The sequence below is a fragment of the Cervus canadensis genome, chromosome 24, assembly GCF_019320065.1.
Source record: "Cervus canadensis isolate Bull #8, Minnesota chromosome 24, ASM1932006v1, whole genome shotgun sequence".
In the NCBI taxonomy this organism is placed as follows: Eukaryota; Metazoa; Chordata; class Mammalia; order Artiodactyla; family Cervidae; genus Cervus; species Cervus canadensis.
In genome coordinates this window covers 3,918,212-3,939,710 of record NC_057409.1, presented here as the reverse complement: position 1 = coordinate 3,939,710, position 21,499 = coordinate 3,918,212, and the positions used below count along the sequence as shown (strand labels likewise).

Sequence of the window (21,499 nt, the reverse complement as noted above, 5' to 3'; positions counted from 1 at the left end):
GTGTGGCAAAGAGAGAGAGAGAGATAAAAATGACTTATAATCACCATTGCCAGGGGTGAGTGGCGTAGGGGTTGGGGGAAGGCAGACTAAAAATCCTAACCTAAACAGAAGGTAAAATAGGAAAAGATCCCAATGCTGGGAAAGATTAAGGGCAGGAGGAGAGGGGTGACAGGGAATGCAATGGCTGGATGGCATCACCGACTCAATAGATGTGAACTGGAGCAAACTCTGGGAGATGGTGAAGGACAGGGAAACCTGGCGTGCTGGGGGTCCTGGGGGTCTCAGAGAGTCAGACACGACTTAGTGACTGAACAGTAAGAAACGGGTAAAATGGTGGTTCTTCATATGGGCAATGTCATTTGCCAAAGCTTTTCCACAGACGTCATTCTGTTTCCTTCTTACAATCAGACTGTGAACAGGAATCAGCTGTCTCCCACTTTACCATCGATAAAGGCGAGGCCCAGAGAGGCTGAATGCATTACCCAGCATCACACAGCTGGAGGAGGCAGACAGTCCTTGCAGTCTGGTCCTGTAACTCCCGATCTAGAGAACAGAGCGTGAACGGGGGGAAGAAGGCAGTTGTGTGTGTGTGTGTGTGTCTGTGTGTGTGTCTGTGTGTGTGTGTGTCTGTGTCTGTGTTTTGGGAGGCTGCTGGAGACAAGCGGAGGCTCAGAGGCTAAGACTGAGAGCCTGCTTGTGAATTATTACATTGCAACTGTTCCTTTAATTATGTGCATTTCACTTGGGAATGTGTGAGCCACGAGGGAGGGCCTCCCGGACCGCTGGGACCTAGCTCCGCGTCTGTCCCAAGGCAGGCGTTCAGTACATTTCTGCTGCACACTTCTGATTAAAGAGGCTGTGCTTGCGGCCGTGTTTCTGGGTGAGATTGCCTCCAACACCAGGGGCTGGCTTGCAGCCCCTCCTCTGCTCCCAGCTCTCTCCTATCTCTCCGTATGGGGAGAAACCCCAGCAAATCCCTGGAGGTCGGTAAGAGGGAAGCAGTGAACACGCAGTGAGCGGTAGCGGGCCCCTGTCGCTCCCCAAACGCGTGATGAAGCCCAGCCTGCCCCTTCAAAGTCCCCTGACCCTGCCTGTGTTCCGCCAGGCTGAAGTGACAGGGGTGCCCTCAGTTCTGCAGGACACAGAGCCGTCCTGATGGCGGCTGACTGCAGAGGCCTTTTGTCTGGGCTCTGGACAAGCCTGGGATCAGTGCCCAACTCAGCACAGAAATAAAAAAGATACCCAAGCTCAGGACTCAGGCTGTCCTAAAGGTCTCAATAGACCTCTCCAGCTCCTCTGAAAGCAAACTGGATTGCTCACCCCTCTCTTTTACATCCCCAAGGAGACCTAGCAAATACCATTTGCCTACACACACACACACACACACACACACCCCTTCTCAAAGATACACAGCTCATGAGAAGGTCCCAGCCCCCTGCCCCCTCCTCGCCCAAATGCTCCAGAGACACTTGCGTTTGGTGCCCAGGCAGACAGACATTCCAGGAGGCCGAGACAGACAGCTGACACCCCTCCCAGGCTTAGCCCATGTGATTTGCAGGCAAGGCACCTGCTTCTGTCTCCTCTCCTGACATGAAGGGAACAGGGTCCTGGCAGCAACTCTCTCGTCACCCCCCCACTCCTGAGAGTTGGCTCCAGCTGCTACGGGGGATGCTTCCTGGGACCTCTCCTGCCCTTCAAGGGTCTGATGATCATCTTTTCACCGTCAACAGGCCTGGCATCAAGCACAACACAAGAGTGGTGACAGGCTGAAAAAGCAGGAACGGTTTATTTACAATGATCATTTGGTGACACATAGATCTTTGGGCTTTTAGTGACCTTGTTAAAAGACACGTGGGCAGGGGCCCACTCCCCTGGTGGGGTCACCGCACTCTCCAGCCTCATCTTGCTGTCAGAAGCCGGGTGCTGTCAGTACCCTCCGGCTCTGCCAAGCCTTGGCTTGGGGACATCTCTCCCCTGTCCATCTGCTGGGTGGTCAGTGCCTCAAACACCTGCCAGATGTCCTCTTACCTCCGTTGGAGGCCACGTCTTGGTCCTAGCTGTGGGGCGCCGAGTGAGGACCCACACACATTTGTATGCAGAAAGACGGTGGGTGAGGAGGCCTGCGGGCACCAGGACACAGGCTTGGGCCGCGGCCTGCTGCACAGGGCTGTTCCTGGCCGTCTGTTGTTCGGGGTGGTAGGAACATCCCCGTTTTCTCTACAGGCAGAGCAGCCAAGTCCCAGAAGTCCTCCAAGGGGTGGAGAGGCCATGCGTAGAGGCTGGGCACGCTTCCTTGTGTGGTATGGCAGTGGACTCAGGTGCCACTTGGGGCCTGGCCTCAGCTCTCCGGGGCCACTATTCTTCCCGCTCTAAGAATGCCTGCCCAGGGCTACCCTGGCTACGGGCAGACCCACTGTCTCCCCCCGGGGCCAAGATCCAAGGCCACCTTCCTGGTTTTCTGGAAGAGTCTCCTCCCCAAGCCCCCTTCTCTAGAGAGGATGTTTGGGGAGGCAGGGCGTGGCCTATGGGCAAAGCAGCTTGGTGTTAAGCGTCGGGGAGGCAATTCCACAGTGGAGGGCGCCGGCAGACTCCGGGCGTGGGGGGCGAACACGGAATACTGCTGCTCCCCCAGCTCGCCGCCCCCCACACTCAAGGGCATGTCAGGCGTCACCCTGAGCCAGGATGAGGCGCGGGGCGGACAGAGACCACGAGGGAGGCAAGGGCGGGGTGGGGGGACCACGGGGAAGCCGTAGTGGGCAGGGCCGAGGCCGGAGGCTCTACGTCAGGCCGGCCGGTTCTGGGGCCGCGAGGCCTGTCCATCCGCCCCGCGCCCCCCACCTCCGGCTCTCAGCGCGCCTGGCCCGCTCGCTCCCGGGGGCCGGCCTTCCAGCGGCGGGGCTGCGAGGGCGGCGGAGGCGCCGGGGCGGCCCGCAGGCTGCACGTCCTCAGCTCGCGGGCCAGGCTGAGCACCTCCGGCCGCTCGCGCGGCCCCGCGTCCTCGTCCTGGTCCTCGTCCTCCTCCTGGATGCTGCTGAGGCGCGGCGCCCCACGGCCGCGCTCGGCGGCGGGGGGCGGCCGGTAGGCGCACTTGGCGTTGAGGAGCCGGCGCAGCGGGGCGCGGGGCAGCGAGGCGGCGGGGGCGCCCCCGGCGCGGAGGTGCTGCTGGCGCACGTGGCGCGCGTCGCTCTGGCGCTGCAGGCGCTTGAAGTCGCTGAAGGCCGCCAGGGCGGCCTGGCGGAGCAGGCGGGCCAGGGCGCGCGCCTTATGCGCCCGCGCCAGCAACACGGCGTGGCAGCGCAGTACCACCGCCTTGTGGCGCGCCTGGTGGCGGTAGACCCAGGCGAAGACGCGCGGGTGGCGCGCGTCCGCCGCGCAGTAGGTGATGCGCGGCAGCAGGTAGGCGTGCGCCGGCCGGCGGCCCCCGGGGCCCCCCGGGCTGCTGCGCTCGCACGGCTGCATGCGGAGGCCGTGCGGCCCCAGCGTCAGCTTCATCTTGGTGCCCCCGCCCGGCCCGCAGCGCGCCCAGATCTTGCCCACGGCGTCCTCGGTGCAGCCGTCGCCCTTGGCGTGCAGGGTGACGGCGTTGCCCAGGTACCACACGGTGTAGGTCGGGTCCTCTTTGTTGAGCTCCACTTTCTGGCGCCGGCTGCGGAACACGCGGCCCAGGCGCTCCAGCGGCCAGTCGGGCAGCAGGTCCGGGCAGGAGCGCAGGAAGCTGGAGAGCAGAGACGTGTAGGCGAGCCTGGGGCTCAGGCTCTTGGCCTTGCGCTTGGCGTCGTCCTCCACCAGCACAAATTTGTTACGCCTCCAGGGCAGCATCGCGGCGGCTGCGGCGGCGGCCCGAGGGGCTGGGGGCGCCGGGAGCTCGCGGGCGGCCGGCCCGGCGGCCGGGGGAGGGGAGCGCGCCCAGAAGCCCGCGGCCCAGGGCGTTCGAGAAGCTGGGCGGCGCCGGGGACAATCGGTGCCCGCAGATGCCCAGTGCCAGGCAGGGCTAGCTGGCTTCGCAGATGCCCGGTGCCCAGCCGGGCTGGCAGCCGAGATGCCCGGGCGACGGCCCTGAGCGTCCGGGAACAGCTTTCCCCGGGAGTCGCTCCAGCCGTCCGGGAAGCCAGGAGGGGCAGGGGCTGGGCGGGGTGGAGACGCGCCCCCCCGATACGAAGAGGGGGGCACCCCGCGGTCCCAGCCGCCCAAACTGCGGCGGCGGGGAGGTCGCCGGAGCCGGGGCTGGAGGCTGGCTGCTCGGAGGGGTAGACCGAGAGCCGCGACTGCGGTGGGGACTCCTCCAGGCGTCGCGGCTCCACCTCCCCCGGCTGCCTACATCACCGGGCGGGACCGCTAGCTCTCTCGTCCCCTCCTCCGTCTCCTCCCCCCGCGCCGGCCAGCGGGGCTCTTCGCCTGAGACCCGGCACAGGCGCGGTGGGTCGGGTTTAATCATTATTGTCGGAGGTCAAGGAGCAGGAAGCGCTTGAAATCGACCCAAGGGCTTTGACAGTGCAAGTTTCTCAGGTCGCCCTCTCAGCCCCTCTGGGAGGGTTCGGTGCCCCCCTCCTCTTTCTCGGATGCCCACTGCCCCTTACCCGCAGCTCCTGCCTCCCCGCATCTCTGAGCGCGAGTTCGGGTGGGTTCCTCCCGGGGCCGGCCTGGCTCCCTTCGCCTCCTATCTGCGCAGCAGAAAGCCAGCCGAGGTGGCCGAGCAGTGCAGTGGAAAAGTACTGTCGCTGGGTGAAGCTTTCTCTCCCGGGTTCCTCCAAGGTCGTGGGCCAGCCCGGTGCGCCGGGGCTGGGAGACCAGTCCCCCCGCTGCAGCGGCTGGTAGTGGCTATCGCCTGGACTAACGCCGGAGGGGACGCTTTGCGGGTGGGGAAACTTCCAGAGCCGACCGGGGTCTGTGGGGGAAATGCAGATTAAAAGCTCCTTTGGCCAAGGGGCAGCCTCTGGACCCTCCCAGGATTAAACAGGTTACATTGCGGTTTGTGAGACCTCTCCTGCTCCCCACCACCTGGGCGGGGCTGGGGGCGTTGCATTCTTGACCTCTTTATCTCAGGATAGCCTGGCCTCAGCTAAGGGCCTTGCCCAAGGTCACAGGGCTGATAGGAGGTGGAACTAGGGTCCCACTCAGGCTTGACTGACCCACGTGGGGGCCCTTCCTCTTCTGTGAGTTCTTCATATACTGGGTATGGATGGGGGATGTTCTATCCTGCCCTGAGACCCTCCAGTGGGGCTCTTACTAGCGAGGGAGTTCTCCTGTGCTGGGAAAGAGGCAGTGGGCCCTGGGCGTGGGGCCACAACTCCCCCTTTCCAGGATTTGTTAAACCACAACAAACTCCCTAGAACTCCAGGACTGCTCCGATGGGGCTCCAGGAGTCTCCCACAGAGCCCATACCCAAGCCCTTTCTGTGGCTTTAGAACAGGTCATTTGGGGAGTCTTCCAGGCCAGGAATGAGCCCAGAGCTTTGGGCTAGGCCCCGTCACACCAGGTGACCTCCCAGAGTGGGGACATTGGGAAGATGATATGTCCCACAGGCTGGCAACATACGTCCGGGGCCAGCCGGCTGGGCCCAGCATCTGTGGGGGGAATACAAGAGTATCCCCCCCGCCACACACACACACAAGGCTGCTTCACCAAATGCTCCTCACAGGACAAGCAAATAAAGACAAGAAATTACTTAGAATTGCAGCATCTTAGCTTTGGAGGGGGCCTCCGAGATGGGCTGGCCTCCTGCAGCCTCATTTTATTTTCAACTTGAAAATGTGTTTATTCTTTGTTGCTCATTATAAAAGTAATATGTGCTTGTGGCTAAAAAAAAAAAAAAATCACTGAAGAAGGACATGGATGGAAGCCTCCTACTGTCCCCACCCTGTCCTTTCTCCATGAGAAAACAGGCTCTGGGAGGCAGGAGGAGCCACCCCGTGAACCTCACTGCCTCTGAGGTCCTCTTCCCCATGAGCATGAGGAGGCAGGTGGGAGCAGCCAGCAGCGAAGTCTCCGCTTGTGCGGCCGAGCTGCCTCCAAGCTTTGGGGAAGGCACAGCCTCCTGGGGCTGCTGGGGTTCCCATGTCGTGACCCAGGAAGCCCCGTTCAGTTTAGATCTCTGCTGACCAACCATTTCTTTAGTGCCAAGTGTGTCCCAAGCACTGCCTGCCTTTGATCCAGTAACTAAGCGTCCTGCCTCCCAGAGAACTAGAAGGGACGGGGTGCTGTGGGTGGAAATGTGCTGCGCTTGGGAGCCTAGTGTAGACGCCCTCACGTAGTCCTGCTTCTGTCCCTTCTCACTGCTTTTGGAAAAGCCTCCTGTGGGGGGTGGTGGTGGGCAGTCTCCCCGGACAGTGTGAGATCACAGAGTGCATGCTTGGGAGCCTAGTGTAGACGCCCTCACGTAGTCCTGCTTCTGTCCCTTCTCACTGCTTTTGGAAAAGCCTCCTGTGGGTGGTGGTGGTGGGCAGTCTCCCCGGACAGTGTGAGATCACAGGGTGCAGTGCCCTGTGTCTGTGTTAAGTCCTCTGGACCACGAAGCAGCATTTGACATCATTAGCCACTTTGTTACCTTGTTGACAACTCACCTCGGCCTCCATGGCTAGGATTCCTTCCTCCCACAGCCTCCTTGGGACCGATCCTCCTTTCAGGGTCCTTCTTACACCCTTGGGCTTGGTGTCCCCCCCACCTCCCCACTTCAGCTCTTCCGCCTCTAAACTTGTTCCTTGGAAAGGCCCAGCTTCCCAGGAACTTCCACTGTTCTTTGTATTCAGCAGGCTGGAGAGGCCAGCCTGGTCCCATTCATCCAGGTAGAGCTCAAGGCTGTCTCTGCCGTTAAGTCTTCCTTCCCTTCTCTCCCAGCCATGGCTGTTATTGTTCTTCAGTCACTAAGTAGTGTCTGACTCTTTGCAACCCCATGGACTGCAGCATGTCAGTCTTCCCTGTCCTTCACCATCTCTCGGAGTTTGCGCCAACTCATGTCCATTGAGTTGGTGATGCCATCCAGCCATCTCATCCTCTGTCGTCCCCTTCTTATCCTGCCCTCAGTCTTTCCCACCATCAGAGTCTTTTCCAGTGAGTTTTCTCTTTTCCAGAAAGTCTAGAGACTTTTCGCATCAGGTGGCCAAAGTGTTGGAGCTTCAGCTTCAGCATCAGTCCTTCCAATGAATATTCGGGACTGATTCAGCAGACAAAACCCTGCTTGGGACTTGAACCCATGTGGCTGGGACTCGAACCCAGCCAAAACCCACAGTACCTGGTTTCAGGGCCTAATGAAGCTCAGGTTCTTGATGTCTCATCACAGAAAGAATTCAGTGAGAGACAAAGTAATAGGTAAGATGTGGATTTATTCAGATTCAGAGAGAAGTACACTCCACAGACAGAGTGTGGTTAGTTCTTATCAGTCAGTTCAGTTCAGTTGCTCAGTTGTGTCCGACTCTTTGTGATCCCATGGACTGCAGCACACCAGGCCTCCCTATCCATCACCAACTCCAGAGTTTACTCAAACTTATGTCCATAGGGTCAGTGATGCCATCTAGCCATCTCATCCTCTGTCATCCCCTTCTCCTCCTGCCCTCAATCTTTCTCAGCATCAGGGTCTTTTCAAATGAGTCAGCTCTTCGCATCAGGTGGCCAAAGGATTGGAGTTTCAGCCTCAACATCAGTCCTTCCAATGAACACCCAGGACTAATCTCCTTTAGGATGGACTGGTTGGATCTCCTTGCAGTCCAAGGGACTCTCAAGAGTCTTCTCCAACACCATAGTTTTTTTTTTTTTTTTTTTTTTTTAGGCTGGGTAATTTCATATGCAAATGAGTGGGAGGATTATGCCAACTATTTTTGGGAAGGGGTGGAGATTTCCAGGATTTAGGCCACCACCCACTCCGTGGTCTTTTGACAGTGCCTTGGAACTGTTGGGGCACCTCTGGGTGTGTCATTTCACTTGCTGATTGAGGATTAAGGTCTAGTCTCCTTTGCCATCTTGTTCCCATTTGATCCTAATTGGTTTATGTTGTGTCCTTGGGCTATGTCACTCTTTCAAAAGTTGTGCCCTGCCCCTTTCCATCTTGTTACACTTCCAGTGGTGTTTTTGAACTGTGGTGTTGGAGAAGACTCTTGAGAGTCCCTTGGACTGCAAGGAGATCCACCCAGTCCATCCTAAAGGAAATCAGTCCTGAATATTCATTGGAAGGACTGACATTGAAGCTGAAGCTCCAATACTTTGACCACCTGATGTGAAGAACTGACTCACTGGAAAACACCCTGATGCTGGGAAAGATTGAAGGCGGGAGGAGAAGGGATGGACAGAGGATGAGATGGTTGGATGACATCACCAACTCAATGGACAGGAGTTTGAGTAAACTCCGGGAGTTGGTGATGGACAGGGAGGCCTGGCGTGCTGCAGTCCATGGGGTCACAAAGAGTCAGACACGACTGAGCGACTGAACTGAACTGAACACTCCCAGTGAATATTCAGGGTTGATTTCCTTTAAGATTGACTGATTTGATTTCCTTGCTGTCCAAGGGACTCTCAAGAGTCTTCTCCAACACCACAGTTTAAAAGCATCAATTCTTTGTTGCTCAGCCTTCTTTATCTGCATAACAATAACCTCAGATAGGCAGATGGTACCAACCTAATAGCAGAAAGCAAAAAGGAACTAAGGAGACTCTTAATGAAGGTGAAAGAGGAGAGTGAAAAAGCTACCTTAGAATTCAACATTCAAAAAACTAAGATCCTCGAATCTGGTCCCATGACTTATGGCAAATAGATGGGGAAACAATTGAAACAGTGACAGGCTTTATATTCTTGGGCTCCAAAATCGTTTCGGACAGTGACTGCAGCCATGAAATTAAAAGACACTTCCTCCTTGGAACAAAAGCTAGACAGCATATTCAAAGAACAAACAACAAACTTAGACAGCATATTCAAAAGCAGAGACATTACTTTGCCAACAAAGGTCCGCGTAGTCAAAGCTATGGTTTTTCCAGTAGTCATGTATGGATGTGAGAGTTGGACCTTAAAGAAGAATAGATGCTTTTGAACTGTGGTGTTGGAGAAGGCTCTTGAGAGTCTCTTGGACTGCAAGGAGATCCACCCAGTCAATCCTAAAGGAAATCAATCCCTAACATTCATTGGAAGGACTGATGCTGAAGCTGAAGCTCTAGTACTTTGGCTACCTGATGCAAAGCACTGACCCATTGTAAAAGACCCTGATGCTGGGAAAAATTGAAGGCAGGAGAACAGGATGACAGAGGATGAGATGGTTGGATGACATCGCTTACTCAATGGACATGAGTTTAAGCAACCTCCAGAAGATAATGAAGGACAGGGAAGCCTGATGTGCTGCAGTCCATGGGGTTGCAAAACGTTGGACTTGACTGAGGGACTGAGCAACAACAGCCTTCTTTATGGTCCAACTCTCACAGCCATACATGACTACTGGAAAAACCGTAGCTTCGATTTATGGATCTCTGTCATCAAAATGCTGTCTCAGCTTTTTAATATGCTGTCTAGGTTGGTTATAGCTTTTCTTCCAAGGAGCAAGCATCTTTTAATTTTGTGGCTGCAGTCACAGTCCAAAGTGATTTTGGAGCCCAAGAAAATAAAGTCTGCCACTGTTTCCATTATTTCCCCATCTATTTACCATGAAGTGACGCGACCAGATGCCATAATCTTAGTTTTTTGAATGTTGAGTTTTAAGCCAATTTTTATTACTTTCCTCTTTCACCTTCATCAAGAGGCTCTTTAGTTCCTCTTTGCTTTGTGCCATTAGGGTGGTGTCTTCTGCATATCTGAGGCTGTTGATATTTCTTCCAGCAATCTTGATTCCAGCTTGTGCTACATCCAGCCCAGCATTTCACATGATGTACTCTGCATAGAAGTTAAATAAGCAGGGTGACAAAATAGAGCCTTGAAATACTCCTTTCCCAATTTGGAACTAGTCCGTTGTCCATATCTGGTTCTAACTGCTGCTTCTTGTCCCGCATACCGGTTCCAAAGCAGCACCATCGCTGCTTCATAGACTAGCATGTAGTTGGATTTTTTTTTCTTTTTTCAGTTTAATTTTTTTTACTTACTAGAGCATAATTTTATTTTCTAAGCAATAAAAAAGTAATGTGTGGTTTTTTGGTAAATGGATTTACAGATGACAGTGATAATCTAAGTGTTTATAAGAAAAGCAATTGTTTTTACAGCTGACCGCTGCTTGAGTATTTAAACTTTTTACAAAGCGATCTCTACCTTCAGTTTATTTCTAGAATTGATTTATTTTTGGCTGTGCTGGGTCTTCATCGCCGCATGGGCTTTTGGTCTAGTTGTAGCCCGTGGGGGCTCCTCTCTAGTTGCCTAGGATGGGCTTCTTATTGCGGTGGCTTCTCGAGGCGCCCGGTCTCAGTCGCAGCCACTCCAGAGTTCCAGAGCACAGGCTCAGGTGTTGTGGTCCACAGGTTTGGTTGCTCTGCCGTGTGTGGGATCTTCCCGAGTCAGAAGAACGATTCTGTGTCTCCTGCACTGGCAGGTCGATTCTTTATCACTGAGCCACCAGGGACGCCCATCTATCATATTTACACTTGCATTAGGTGAAGAAGTCAGGTAACTGACTTAGCGTAGGCATATAATTAAAAAATCAGTCATTTGCCCCATCCTTTCCCCAATCTCAGTTCTCACTTCCAAAGACAACCCCTCTCTTACACATTTTAGATGGCACTTCTGTCATATGCCTTCTTATTTTTAAATAACACATTGAATTCAGATTTTCCACTTTTTGAAACTGTGTCTATTGCCTCCCTTCTATGGAAGATGAAGATGTAATTCCCTTCATCCATCTCATCCCACACATTATTTCCCCTCCTTGCCTCTCAGTTTAGTTATAGCATTTTATTGCTGTTGCATCAGTATTCATTGTTTAAGTATAATATTAATAACTATGGAACTATTGTTCATAGCTGAACCTCGAAGTGTGTTATGATCTGATTTTTCCTTATTGGACAACGTTTTTGCTTTTCTAGAGCTATTTAGTCACCTCATTAAAAACAAACACACAGGGACCTCCCTGGTGGTTCAGTGGCTAAGACTCCAAGCTCCCCATGCACGGGGCCCAGGTTCCATCCCTGGCCAAGGAACTAGATCCCACATGCTGCAACAAACAGTTTGCATGCTCTAACTAAAGACCCGACATGCCACAGTGAAGAATAAATTCTGCTTCCCCCCAGCCAGAATTTATTTCCTTGTTTTCGGCAGAGTATGTATTCCAGTAGCTTTGACTGATAGTTTTGCTGGGTGTAGAGTTCTAGGCTAGAAATAAATTGCCCTCAGAATTTTGGGGAGATGATCCATTGTCGCTGTTCAAGAGTCAGATGACATTCTGACATCTGATCCTGTGTATGTGCAACTTGATTTTTCTCTCTGGATGTTTTTAGTATCTCTCAGAGCTCTAAAGTTTCAAATGTGCAGTTATCACGGGCACTGGGTGAACCTGTCCATGTAGAAACCAATCTCTCAATCTAAAGATCAATTTGGGGACATTTCAGTGTGCTAATTTCCTCCATTCCATTTCTGTTTTTTGTTTTTTTCTGTTTTGGTTGGATGTTGGACCTCTTGGACTGATCCTCTACTTTTTCAAAATATTCTTTCCAATTTTCCGTTTTGAAAAACGTCCTGTTTTCTGGGACATTACCTCAACTTTAACTTCCAAATTTTCTAGTTGGATTTTCATGTCTCTTCTCATAATTTTTCATTTTAAGAGCAATTTCTTACTCTTTTTTTTTAATAGCCTATTCTTATTCATGGATGTAATATTATCTCCTGTGTCTCTCAAAATATGAATTATAGTTGCTTTAAAAATTTTAATTGCAATAAAACACATGGAAGATTACATTAACCATCTTAACCATTCTTCAGTGTACAGTTCAGTATTGTTAAGTATATTCACATTGTCATGCAATTGATCTTCAGAACTTTTTCATCTTGCAAAATCGAAACTCTATACTCCATTTCTTCCCCAATCCGCCCATCCCCATCCCCTGGCAAGCATCATTTAACCCTCTGTCTCTATGAATGTGACTGCTCTAGATACCCCGTATAAGTGGGATCACAGAGCATTTGTCTCTTTGTGAGTGGTTTATATCACTTAGCATAATGTCCTTAATGTTCAACCATGAGGTAGCATGTGTCAGTATTTACATCCTTTTTAAGGCTGGACAGTGTCCATTGCACACATATATTTTGTGTATCCAGTCATCCACTGGTGGACACTCGGGTTGCTTCCACCTTTTGGCTAGTGTGAATAATGTTGCTATGAACATGGCTGTGTAAATATCTCTTGGAGACTGTGGTTTCAATTCTTTGGGATGTATAACGGCACGTGAAATTGCTGGATCATATGATAATTCTATTTTTAATGTTTTGAAGAGTTACCATACTGTTTTCCATAATGGCTGCGCCAATTTACATTGCACAGGGCTCTAACTTTTCCATATCCTAACCGACAGTCATTATTTTCTTCCTTCCTCTCTCTCTCACTCTTTCTTTTTTTTATAGGCGCCATCCTGATGGAGGTGAGGTGGTATCTCATTGTGGTTTTGATTTGCATTTCCCTAATTAGTGGTGTTGAGCACTTTTTCATGTACTCATTAGCTATTTGTATGTTTTCTTTAGAGAGATGGCTATTCAAATCTTTTGCCCATTTAAAAACTGGATTATTCTTTTGTTGTTGTTGTTGAATCACAGGAGTTCTTTATAGATTTTGGATATTAACCCCCTAGAGTTTATAGTTTTTGGTCTTGTTTTTAAGTCTTTGATCCATTTTTGTGTAAGTTTTGGCATATGGTATAAGGTACGGCTACAACATCACTCTTTTACATGTTGATATCTAGTTTTCCCAATGCCATTTGTTGGAAAGACTGTCCCTTTCCCATTGATTGGCTTTGGCACCCTTATTGAAAATCATTTGACCGTATGTGCAAGCATTTGTTTTCCTCTCTATTCTATTCTTGGTCTATATGTCTGTCTTTATGCCAGTACCACAGTGTTTTGGTTACTTTAGCTTTGTAATAAGTTTTGAAATCAGGAAGTGTGAGACCTCCGAACTTGGTCTTTTTCAGGGTCCCTTGAGATCCCATGTGAATTTTAGGATTATTTTCCTCTTTCTGGAAAAAAAAATGCCACTGAGGTTTTGATAGGGTTTGTATCAAATCTATAAACTGCTTTGGGCAGCACTGGCGTCTCAGCGTCTGATCCATGCGGGCGGGGGTCTTCAGTGCCTTGTATTTGTGTTGTCTTTAGTTTTTGTCCAGAAATATTTTGTAGTTTTCACTTCCTTGGTGAAGTTTATTCATAAGTATTTTATTCTTTTTGATGCTATTGTACATGGAATTTTTAAATTAATTTTTCTTTTCAGAAATTGTTCGTGGCTAGAAATGTAACAGATTTTTGTATGTTGATTTTATACCTGATTATTTTGCTGAATTTGTTTATCCTAAGGTTTTTTTTTTGTGGAATCTTTAGCGTTTTCTAGTTATAGTTGTTTCTAAAAGGTTTTTTCTTTTTTCAGTTTCATGCATTGCTCTGCTCCTTGAGTTCTTTCTCCCTGTTTTGTTTTTTTAATTGAAAGATATACAACTCTATCATGCTTCCAGCTTTCCTCTAATGTCTGATAATCACTGTCATCTAAGTCCTATCTGAGAGGCTCACACACTGGTTGAAACACTGTGTATGGGAGATGGAGGGTGATGAACAGAACTTGTCATGTGTGGGCCTCCTTATCTGATGACGTGCTCAGCCAGGTTACAAAGAAACCCCGACAAAAGACTCCTTGAGCAGACTTGACTCAGGCTCCTCTGAATCCTTTTCTCAACCAGACCCCATGCTTGTCCCTCATCCTTGTTCTATCCTGCATCACCCAATTTTAGGAAGAATCTTGTTAAGTCAGTGTAGACAGAATCCCCCCTGGATATCTGATCACCCTTGATGATATCTGGTCAAATTCCTCACCCTCCCGTCATTCCCCCTGTTGATAGCTGATCACTCGGGTCTGCCTCTGTGGTTTAGTTAGAATCCCCTCTTAGCTCTGATTTTTCCTCTCAGTAATTTGCCTTTCACCTATACTACAACCCCCACCCCGGCCCGCCCTGAAATGCCCCTTTGTTCTTGTTGTATTTGGAATCGATGCCAGTTCTATCCTGAGGTTTCTCTATTGCAATCATTCCTGAATAAAATCTTTTTTCTTTTTTAACTGCTGTTTTTTGCCCCCGACCCCCCCAAATCTGTTTTACTACTTTAACCACCATCCAGCTCTATTTAAAAAAAAATATATATATATATTTTTTTCCTGTTTATGGTTTCAGCGGGTCTTTGTTGCTGCACAAGGGCTTTCTCTGGTTGTAGTGAACAGGGTTCACTCCTCGTTGGGGTCCTCCGGCTTCTTTTGTCCCGGAGCGCGGGCTAGGCCCCCGGGCTTCAGTAGCTGCAGCGCCTAGGCTCGGTAGCTGTGGCTTAGCGCGGGGTCTGGGTATTAGTGCAGCGTGGACAGAGATGTTCCGCAGCACGTGGAGTCTTCCAGACCAAGGACCGAACCCGAGTCTCCGCATTGGCAGGCGGACTCCCGCGCACTGTACCACCAGGTTAGTCCCTCACTCCCTTTTTTAACCACCCTCCAGTGTTGAAATCTGTAGGTCTCTTCTTTTGGGCTGGCCGGGGTCCCCAGGGAGAGCTCCAGCCGCCTCCTGCTCGTGGGGGCGGGGCTGTATAAACCCGGCTGCCAGGATTCCGGGGGCAGAGTGGAGACGGGGCCTCCTGGAGGTCTCACTGATCAGTAGGTGGGCTGGCTGTTCCGGATGGAGCCTCCGAACCCTCTGTTACCCCTGGAGTCCTCAGGCCAGAGGCACCTGGGGTAGGTCTCCCCAGAGAGGAGAGCTCCGATCTTCTGATGCAGGAGGTGGGGTGGGAATCTCCAGGCTGCTGCAGAGAGGGGAGAATACCTAGGGCTTTCACTGCAGGCTCTCACGGATCCTCAGTTTTTATACCTGATCTGCTGTCACCAGAGATGTCTGGGGTGTGGGGTTCCTGGGTTTCTGGGGCTCCTTAGCAGGACACGACTTGACTCGTTTTGGGTTTCCATTATTTCTGCTCCACTGAGCTTGCTCCCCCGTCCACGTTCCTTCCATCCTCAAACATGTCGTCAACACCACTCAGCGGCTGTCATGGCCTCCTTCCTTTTCCTTGTCAGTTTATGCCACTTCCGTTCCGTCATTGTCATTTTAGGGAGGCGTGGGGAAGGAGTGGGGACGTTAGTTCTCCATGTCGAATGGAAACCCCTCCTCAGTGCTCATGATGGTTCATCATGGTGCTCAAGATACCTAAATGCATGTCAGTCGATTAATCCACATTTATTTATGTATCCATTCAGTAGGATATGGTGATGCCAGATGAAGAAGTTGGACTAATTCCTTCTGGTTTGGATATTCCCTCATCAAAGGAGTCATTTTATTGGGTGGGTGCTTCCCAGGTGGTTCAGTGGTAAAGAATCCACCTGCCGAGGCAGGAGACACAGGAGATGTAGGTTCGATCTCTGGGTTGGGAAGATCCCCTGGAAGAGGAAATGGCAACCCATGCTAATATTCTTGCCTGGAGAATCCCATGGACAGAGGAGCCTGGTGGGCTACAGTCCATTGCAAAGAGTCAGACACAACTGAACGACAACACACGCATGAGTTCAAAACTGGATACTGTGGGGGCACCTGGAGACAGGTAGTGATGTGTAAGACATTCCTGGTGGAGCTAGCCTCTAAGGCGGGTCCCAGTGAACCCTACTTCCTGGTATTCATGCCTGTGTGTGGCCCCCTCCACCCTGAATCGGGCCGACCTGAGTAATGGAAAGGTTTTCTGGCTATTACACCGGCTGGTTTCTGAGGCTAGAACACGAAGGTTAGGGTGGCTTCTGCCTTGTTTTTGGAGAAGGCAATGGCAGCCCACTCCAGTACTCTTGCCTGGAAAATCCCATGGACGGAGGAGCCTGGTGGGCTGCAGTCCATGGGGTCGCTAAGAGTCGGACACGACTGAGCGACTTCACTTTCACTTTTCACCTTCATGCATTGGAGAAGGAAATGGAAACCCACTCCAGTGTTGTTGCCTGGAGAATCCCAAGGACGGGGGGAGCCTGGTGGGCTGCCGTCTATGGTGTTGCACAGAGTCGGACACGGCTGAAGTGACTTAGCAGCAGCAGCAGCCTTGTTCTCTCCTGGATCACTCTTGCTGGCCGGAACCAGCTGCCATGTCATGAGGACACAGGACACATGAGGACTTGGCAAAGAGCTAAGGCCTTCCGCCAGGTCACCATCCCGGTGAGGGTGCCGTTGTGGGAACGGACCCTCCTCGCCAGTCAAGCTTTCGGCTGATTGTCGCCCCAGCTGACATCTACCTTGTGAGAGATCCTGAATCAGGATCATGCAGCCAAGCAGCTGCTCCCCAATTCCTGACTCAAAAACTGTGAGATAATAAAGTTATTTTTGTTTCAAGCCACTATGCTTTGGATTTTTGTTTTAAAATGTTTATTGGAGTAGAGTTGTTTTACAGTGTCGCGTTAAGTTTCTGCTCTACGGGAAAGTGAAACAGTTGTACACGTATATCCCGTCTTTTTTGGATTTCGTTCCCACTGAGATCGCCACGGAGCATGGAGTCAAGTTCCCTGTGTTATATAGTAGGTTCTCATGGAAGTGAGGTGAAAGTTGCTCAGTTGTGTCCAATTCTTTGAGACCCCATGGACTGTAGCCTGCCAGGCTCTTCTGTCCATGGGATTCTCCAGGCCAGAATACTGGAGTGGGTAGCCTTTCCCTTCTCCAGGGGGTCTTCCCGACCCAGGGATTGAACCCAGACCTCCCACATTGCAGGCAAGTTCTTTACCATCTGAGCCACAGGGAAGCCCAGGTTCGCATTAGTTACCTGTTTTATACATAGCAGTGTGTGTATGTCAGGCCCAATCTCCTAATTCATCCCACCACCCCCTCTCCCCTATTGGTGTCCATATGTTTGTTTTCTACATTTGTGTCTCTGTTTCTGCCTTTCAAATATGTTCATCTGTACCGTTTTCCTAGATTACCGAAAGGTACTGAATATAATCCTCAGTCTGTCACAGGGGCTCCAAAGCTCAGGCTGCACCCCCTTCTCCCCCTGCCCAGCTTCCCTACAAGGTACCTCTGCCCCCATCTCTGGGCCTCAGCTGTACTGTACCCAGCGCCTCTAACCTCTAAGCACCATCTTGCCCCCCAGGTCTTTTCCACATGCTGTTCCCTCTGGTCCCCATTCTTCTTTCTCATCTCTTCTTCCAGCCCGTTCATCTTTCAAGCCGTCTTAGAAGTCACTTCTCTTAGGAAAATAGTTCCCTGGACGAACTGTCCTGACTTCCTTGGGTGTATCTCTTGAAACATGTATCACAACAGTCATCAATTCATTATTTGTGCAATCATTTATTTAATTCCTGCCCTCCTCTACTCCTAAGGCTCCCAAGGCTTCGGGAACTCCTAGGACAGGGAATACATCTTTTTTTTTTAATAGTTATTTACTATTAAAAATATTTACTTATTTATGTGTCGGGTCTTAGTTATGGCATGCAGGATCGTTAGTTGCAGTATGTGGACTCTTACCTGTGGCGTGTGGGATCCAGTGCCCTGAGCATGGATTCTAACCTGGGCCCCCTGCATTGGGAGTGTGGAGCCTTAGCCGCTGGACCCCCAGGGAAGTCCTCTATGTCTATCTTTTGCACTCCTAACTCCACACTGCCCTGATTGGCATCTGGAACATAGTAGGAACTCGGAAGATAGTTGCTGAATAGCTGAGTGAGATGTGTTCCCGTTATTTGACTCAGTTTTCATTCTCTCCAGTCTGAAAAAAAACAGCTTAGAGCCAACCCTTAATTGATGGCTGGTCAGTACATTATTCTTAAAGGACAGCACATACACTTTTTTTTTTTTTAAGTCTTACTTCCGACAATGACTCATTTTGTGACCTTGGACTGCTTGCCTTTCCTCTCTGAAAAAGGTAGATAGCATTTGGTACAATGCTTCTCTGGAAGGTTGGGAAACTGTTTCATTTAAAGAGAGGTTGACAAGGTTTTTCAGTGCTCTTAAAGTACAATTTTCTTAGTATCCAGGTGGTTGTAAACGATTATATAAGTGATGAATAGAAATGAGCTATGATTTACCGTGTGAATGTATTTCAGTTATAAGAGTGTGTGTGTGTCTGTGTGTGTGTGTGCGCGTACCTTTCGGTGCTGAATCAGTAAACATTTGTGTGTGCATATTGGGCTTCCATGGTGGCTCAGACGGTAAAGAATCTGCCTGCAATGCGGGAGACCTGGTTCGATCCCTGGGTTGGGAAAATTCCCTGAAGAAGGGGAAGGCAACCCACTCCAGTATTCTGGCCTGGAGAATTCCATGGACAGAGGAGCCTGGCAGGCTACAGGCTACGGGGTAACAGAGTCAGACACGACTGAGCGACTTTCACTTTCACTTCTTTTTAAAGAATAGTTTGCTCTAGAATGCTCATTAACATCTAGAAGTCTGCTGCAGATTTGTTTGAAGCTGTAACTGTTTGACTTTTCTTGAAGCTGTTTTCATTTGTAATCCATTCAGCTCTATTCATTTCTAATAATAACAAACCAATGTTTACTTAAGTGGTCAGAATTATGCAAAACCTTTTCCTTTATCAGAGCCAACCCTCATTATTACTTTTGTGAGATAGGGACTACTGCTATTTATAATTCCTGTCTTACAGATGAGGGAGCAGAGACTCAGAGAGGTGAAATTACTTCCCTAAGGCCACACAGCTAGTAACTGACAGATCAACAACTAAAATCTGTTTGGCATGTTCTTAACCTTTGGAAAAATTGTGCATGTGCATTTGTGACTAAGAAATAAAGAAAAAGAGGAATGTGACCAAAATTACTATTCACCCTGAAGGATTTTCAGCAGAAAGGCGACTTCAGAATAGCATTAGTCTACAATCAGATTTTCTCAGTACTGAGTGGTATGAATGCAAGAGGGGAGCAAAGGTTATGGATGAAAATATTACCTTCAGCGCACCTGTATTTGTGAGATAAGCTGGTGCATCCATCAAATTAAAGTCCAGTGCAAAGCAAAGTCATGTTTGCAAAACAGAGCAGCCTAAACCAAGGCTGGTATCTGGATACAGCTGGATCTCAGGAATGCAGGCAAGAGGAGCCACCTGTAGTCCCCCAGACCCTGAGCCAGAGCAGGTGGGAGCAAAGACAGGGTCAGAGGAGGGAATGTCAAGGTCGGCTCCATTTTGTACTGACATTAACCACCCTGTGAATCCCTCTGGCTTGGCCTCCTTCATCCAACCACATATAGTCACTCTTTTTTAACTAAAAAGTTTTTAATTGAAGTATAGTTGATTTACAATGTTGTCTTAGTTTCTAGTGTACAGAAAAGTGATTCAGCTATATATATATTTATAAATATATAAATAACATATTTCTTTTTCATATTCTTTTCCATTATAGGTTATTATAAGATACAGAATATGGTTTCCTGTGCTACATAGCAGGTCCTTGTTGTCTATTTTATATCTTCATTCACTCAATCGGCCATTCAACAAACGATTTCTGACCACTTGATATGTAGGCACAGGGTATGGAGGAGAATAAGGCATATGCGTGTCCTCTACTCTGGAGCTTACAGTCTTGCTTGGGAAAGGGCTGTATGTCACAGGACATGCGCTAAACGAACAGACGTCCTTGTTGCTCCCAAGTCAAAACCGCCTTTTCTTTTTTTATTTTATTTTTTTAAAAAATACCAAGTTTATTTAGTCAGCAGTGGCATCTCCAGGTACTTAAAATACTTGATTTGTTATCATCAACGATCTAGTCAGCATTTAAATTTCTCAAATTGTTTTAAATTTTTTTCTTTCTTTTTTTTTTTCATTTATTTTTATTAGTTGGAGACTAATTACTTTACAGTATTGCAGTGGTTTCTGCCATACATTGACATGAATCAGCCATGGATTTACATGTGTTCCCCATCCCGATCCCCCGTCCCGCCTCCCTCTCCATCCCATCCCTCTGGGTCTTCCCAGTGCACCAGCCCTGAGCACTTGTCTCATGCATCCAACGTGGGCTGGTGATCTGTTTCACCCTTGATAGTATACTTGTTTTAATGCTGTTCTCTCAGAACATCCCACCCTCGCCTTCTCCCACAGAGTCCAAAAGTCTGTTCTGTACATCTGTGTCTCTTTTTCTGTTTTGCATATAGAAAACCCCCTTTTCCTTCCTAGAGTCTCCTAGGCCACGAGACCACACCACCAATGCTTCTCTTTGCTCCAGTCATCCACCAGCCCCGGGGGCCATCTCTCTTAAGGTCTGAGCTCCTGGCTCAGCCACTCCTGCTTAATCCTTGGCCGCTTCAATATCCACGGAGTGGTCCTCTGACATTCCTGCCTCCCTGTCCCTCCCCTGAGGATCCTGTCTTCCACCCATCTCAGCCCTCATCCTCACTGTCATACCCTTGACCTTGCCATTGTCAAAACCTGCGACCCCTACATAATGTCAGTTTTTTAGTTTATTTATTTTTACTGGTAGTGCAATTGCTTTACAAAGTTGTGGCAGCTTCTGCTGTACAGTGAAGTGAGCCAGCTACGTGCACACGTAACACCCGCTCGCTGGTGGGCTCCCTCGCCGCCACTGCACCCGCCTGGGTCAGCGTGGAGCACCGCGCTGAGCTCTCTGGGCCTCACCGCCGGCTCCCACTGGGGGCCTGTGTTTATGTCAGGCCTAATCTCCACATTCATCCCGCCCTCCCCTACCCCTCTCTGTGTCCACACGTTCTTTCTCTAGGTCTGCATCTCTATTCCTGCCTTGGGATTAGGGTCATCTTGTGTCACTGTTCGAGCCTCTACATTTTTCTAGCTTCTACGTCATCTAGGGTTCATACATAGATGAGCCCTACATAATGTCAATTTAAAGCATCCCACAGGGTAAGCACTCACCTTCTAGTGTCCGTTCAGCCACACTGCTTTGACCCCATCTGCGCATCCAGTTCATGGATCCTGCCACCTTTCTCTCCTTCTCATTGCTCATTTTCCTCCTCCCTCAGCTGAAATCCCTTGGCTCCTTGCATGTCTCTGTATTAGCGTCCTGTTGCTGCTGTAACAGATGACCATAAGCTTAACAGTTTACAACAACGCATATCTGTTCTCTTGTAGTTCTAGAGGTTAGAAGTCTGAAGCAGGGCTCACTTGCTAACATCAATGTGTCCCTAGGGCCAGGTTCCTTCTAGAGGCTCTAGGGAAGGATTTGTTTCCTTGCCTTTTCCAGCTCCTGGAGGCCACCCATATCTTTCGGTGCATTGCCCTTGCCCTCGTCTTCAAAGCCAGCAAACTTGTGCTGTGTCTTTCTCATGCTGCCCTTTCTCTGGTTCTCTCTCTCCTTCCTTCCTCTTCTGCTTATAAGGACCCTGGGATTACTTTGGTCTTATCTAGACCACACAGTTCAGTTCAGTTGCTCAGTCATGTACAACTC

The 21,499-nt window shown here is 49.9% G+C and overlaps 1 protein-coding gene and 1 long non-coding RNA gene across 5 annotated transcripts in view; both read right to left on the bottom strand.

The window, feature by feature from the left end:
• Positions 1-1,759: 1,759 nt before the first annotated feature.
• On the bottom strand, positions 1,760-4,829 carry FAM43B (family with sequence similarity 43 member B). Of its 2 annotated transcripts, XM_043445699.1 has the most exons (2): positions 4,578-4,829; positions 1,760-3,715 (listed from the first exon to the last, which is right to left on the bottom strand). In XM_043445699.1, the coding sequence occupies exons 1-2, from the start codon at positions 4,598-4,600 to the stop codon at positions 2,848-2,850; spliced, it is 891 nt and encodes a 296-aa protein (XP_043301634.1). In that variant the 5' UTR covers positions 4,601-4,829; the 3' UTR covers positions 1,760-2,847. The 2 variants fall into 2 exon arrangements, with proteins under 2 accessions (XP_043301634.1, XP_043301633.1); XM_043445698.1 differs by lacking the exon at positions 4,578-4,829 and having other exon boundaries at positions 1,760-3,956.
• A 3,012-nt stretch (positions 4,830-7,841) lies between these two features.
• The window catches only part of LOC122426631, a 28,651-nt gene continuing 14,993 nt past the window's right edge, over positions 7,842-21,499 (bottom strand). The window contains exons 3-4 of one of the 3 annotated variants that reach the window (XR_006265201.1): positions 19,286-19,289; positions 7,842-7,853 (exon numbers count right to left, since the gene is read on the bottom strand). This is a non-coding gene — a long non-coding RNA (uncharacterized LOC122426631). Of the gene's footprint in view, positions 7,854-8,601; positions 8,606-19,195; positions 19,206-19,285; positions 19,290-21,499 lie in introns of those variants that run through there. The other 2 variants (XR_006265200.1, XR_006265199.1) reach the window with 2 other exon arrangements.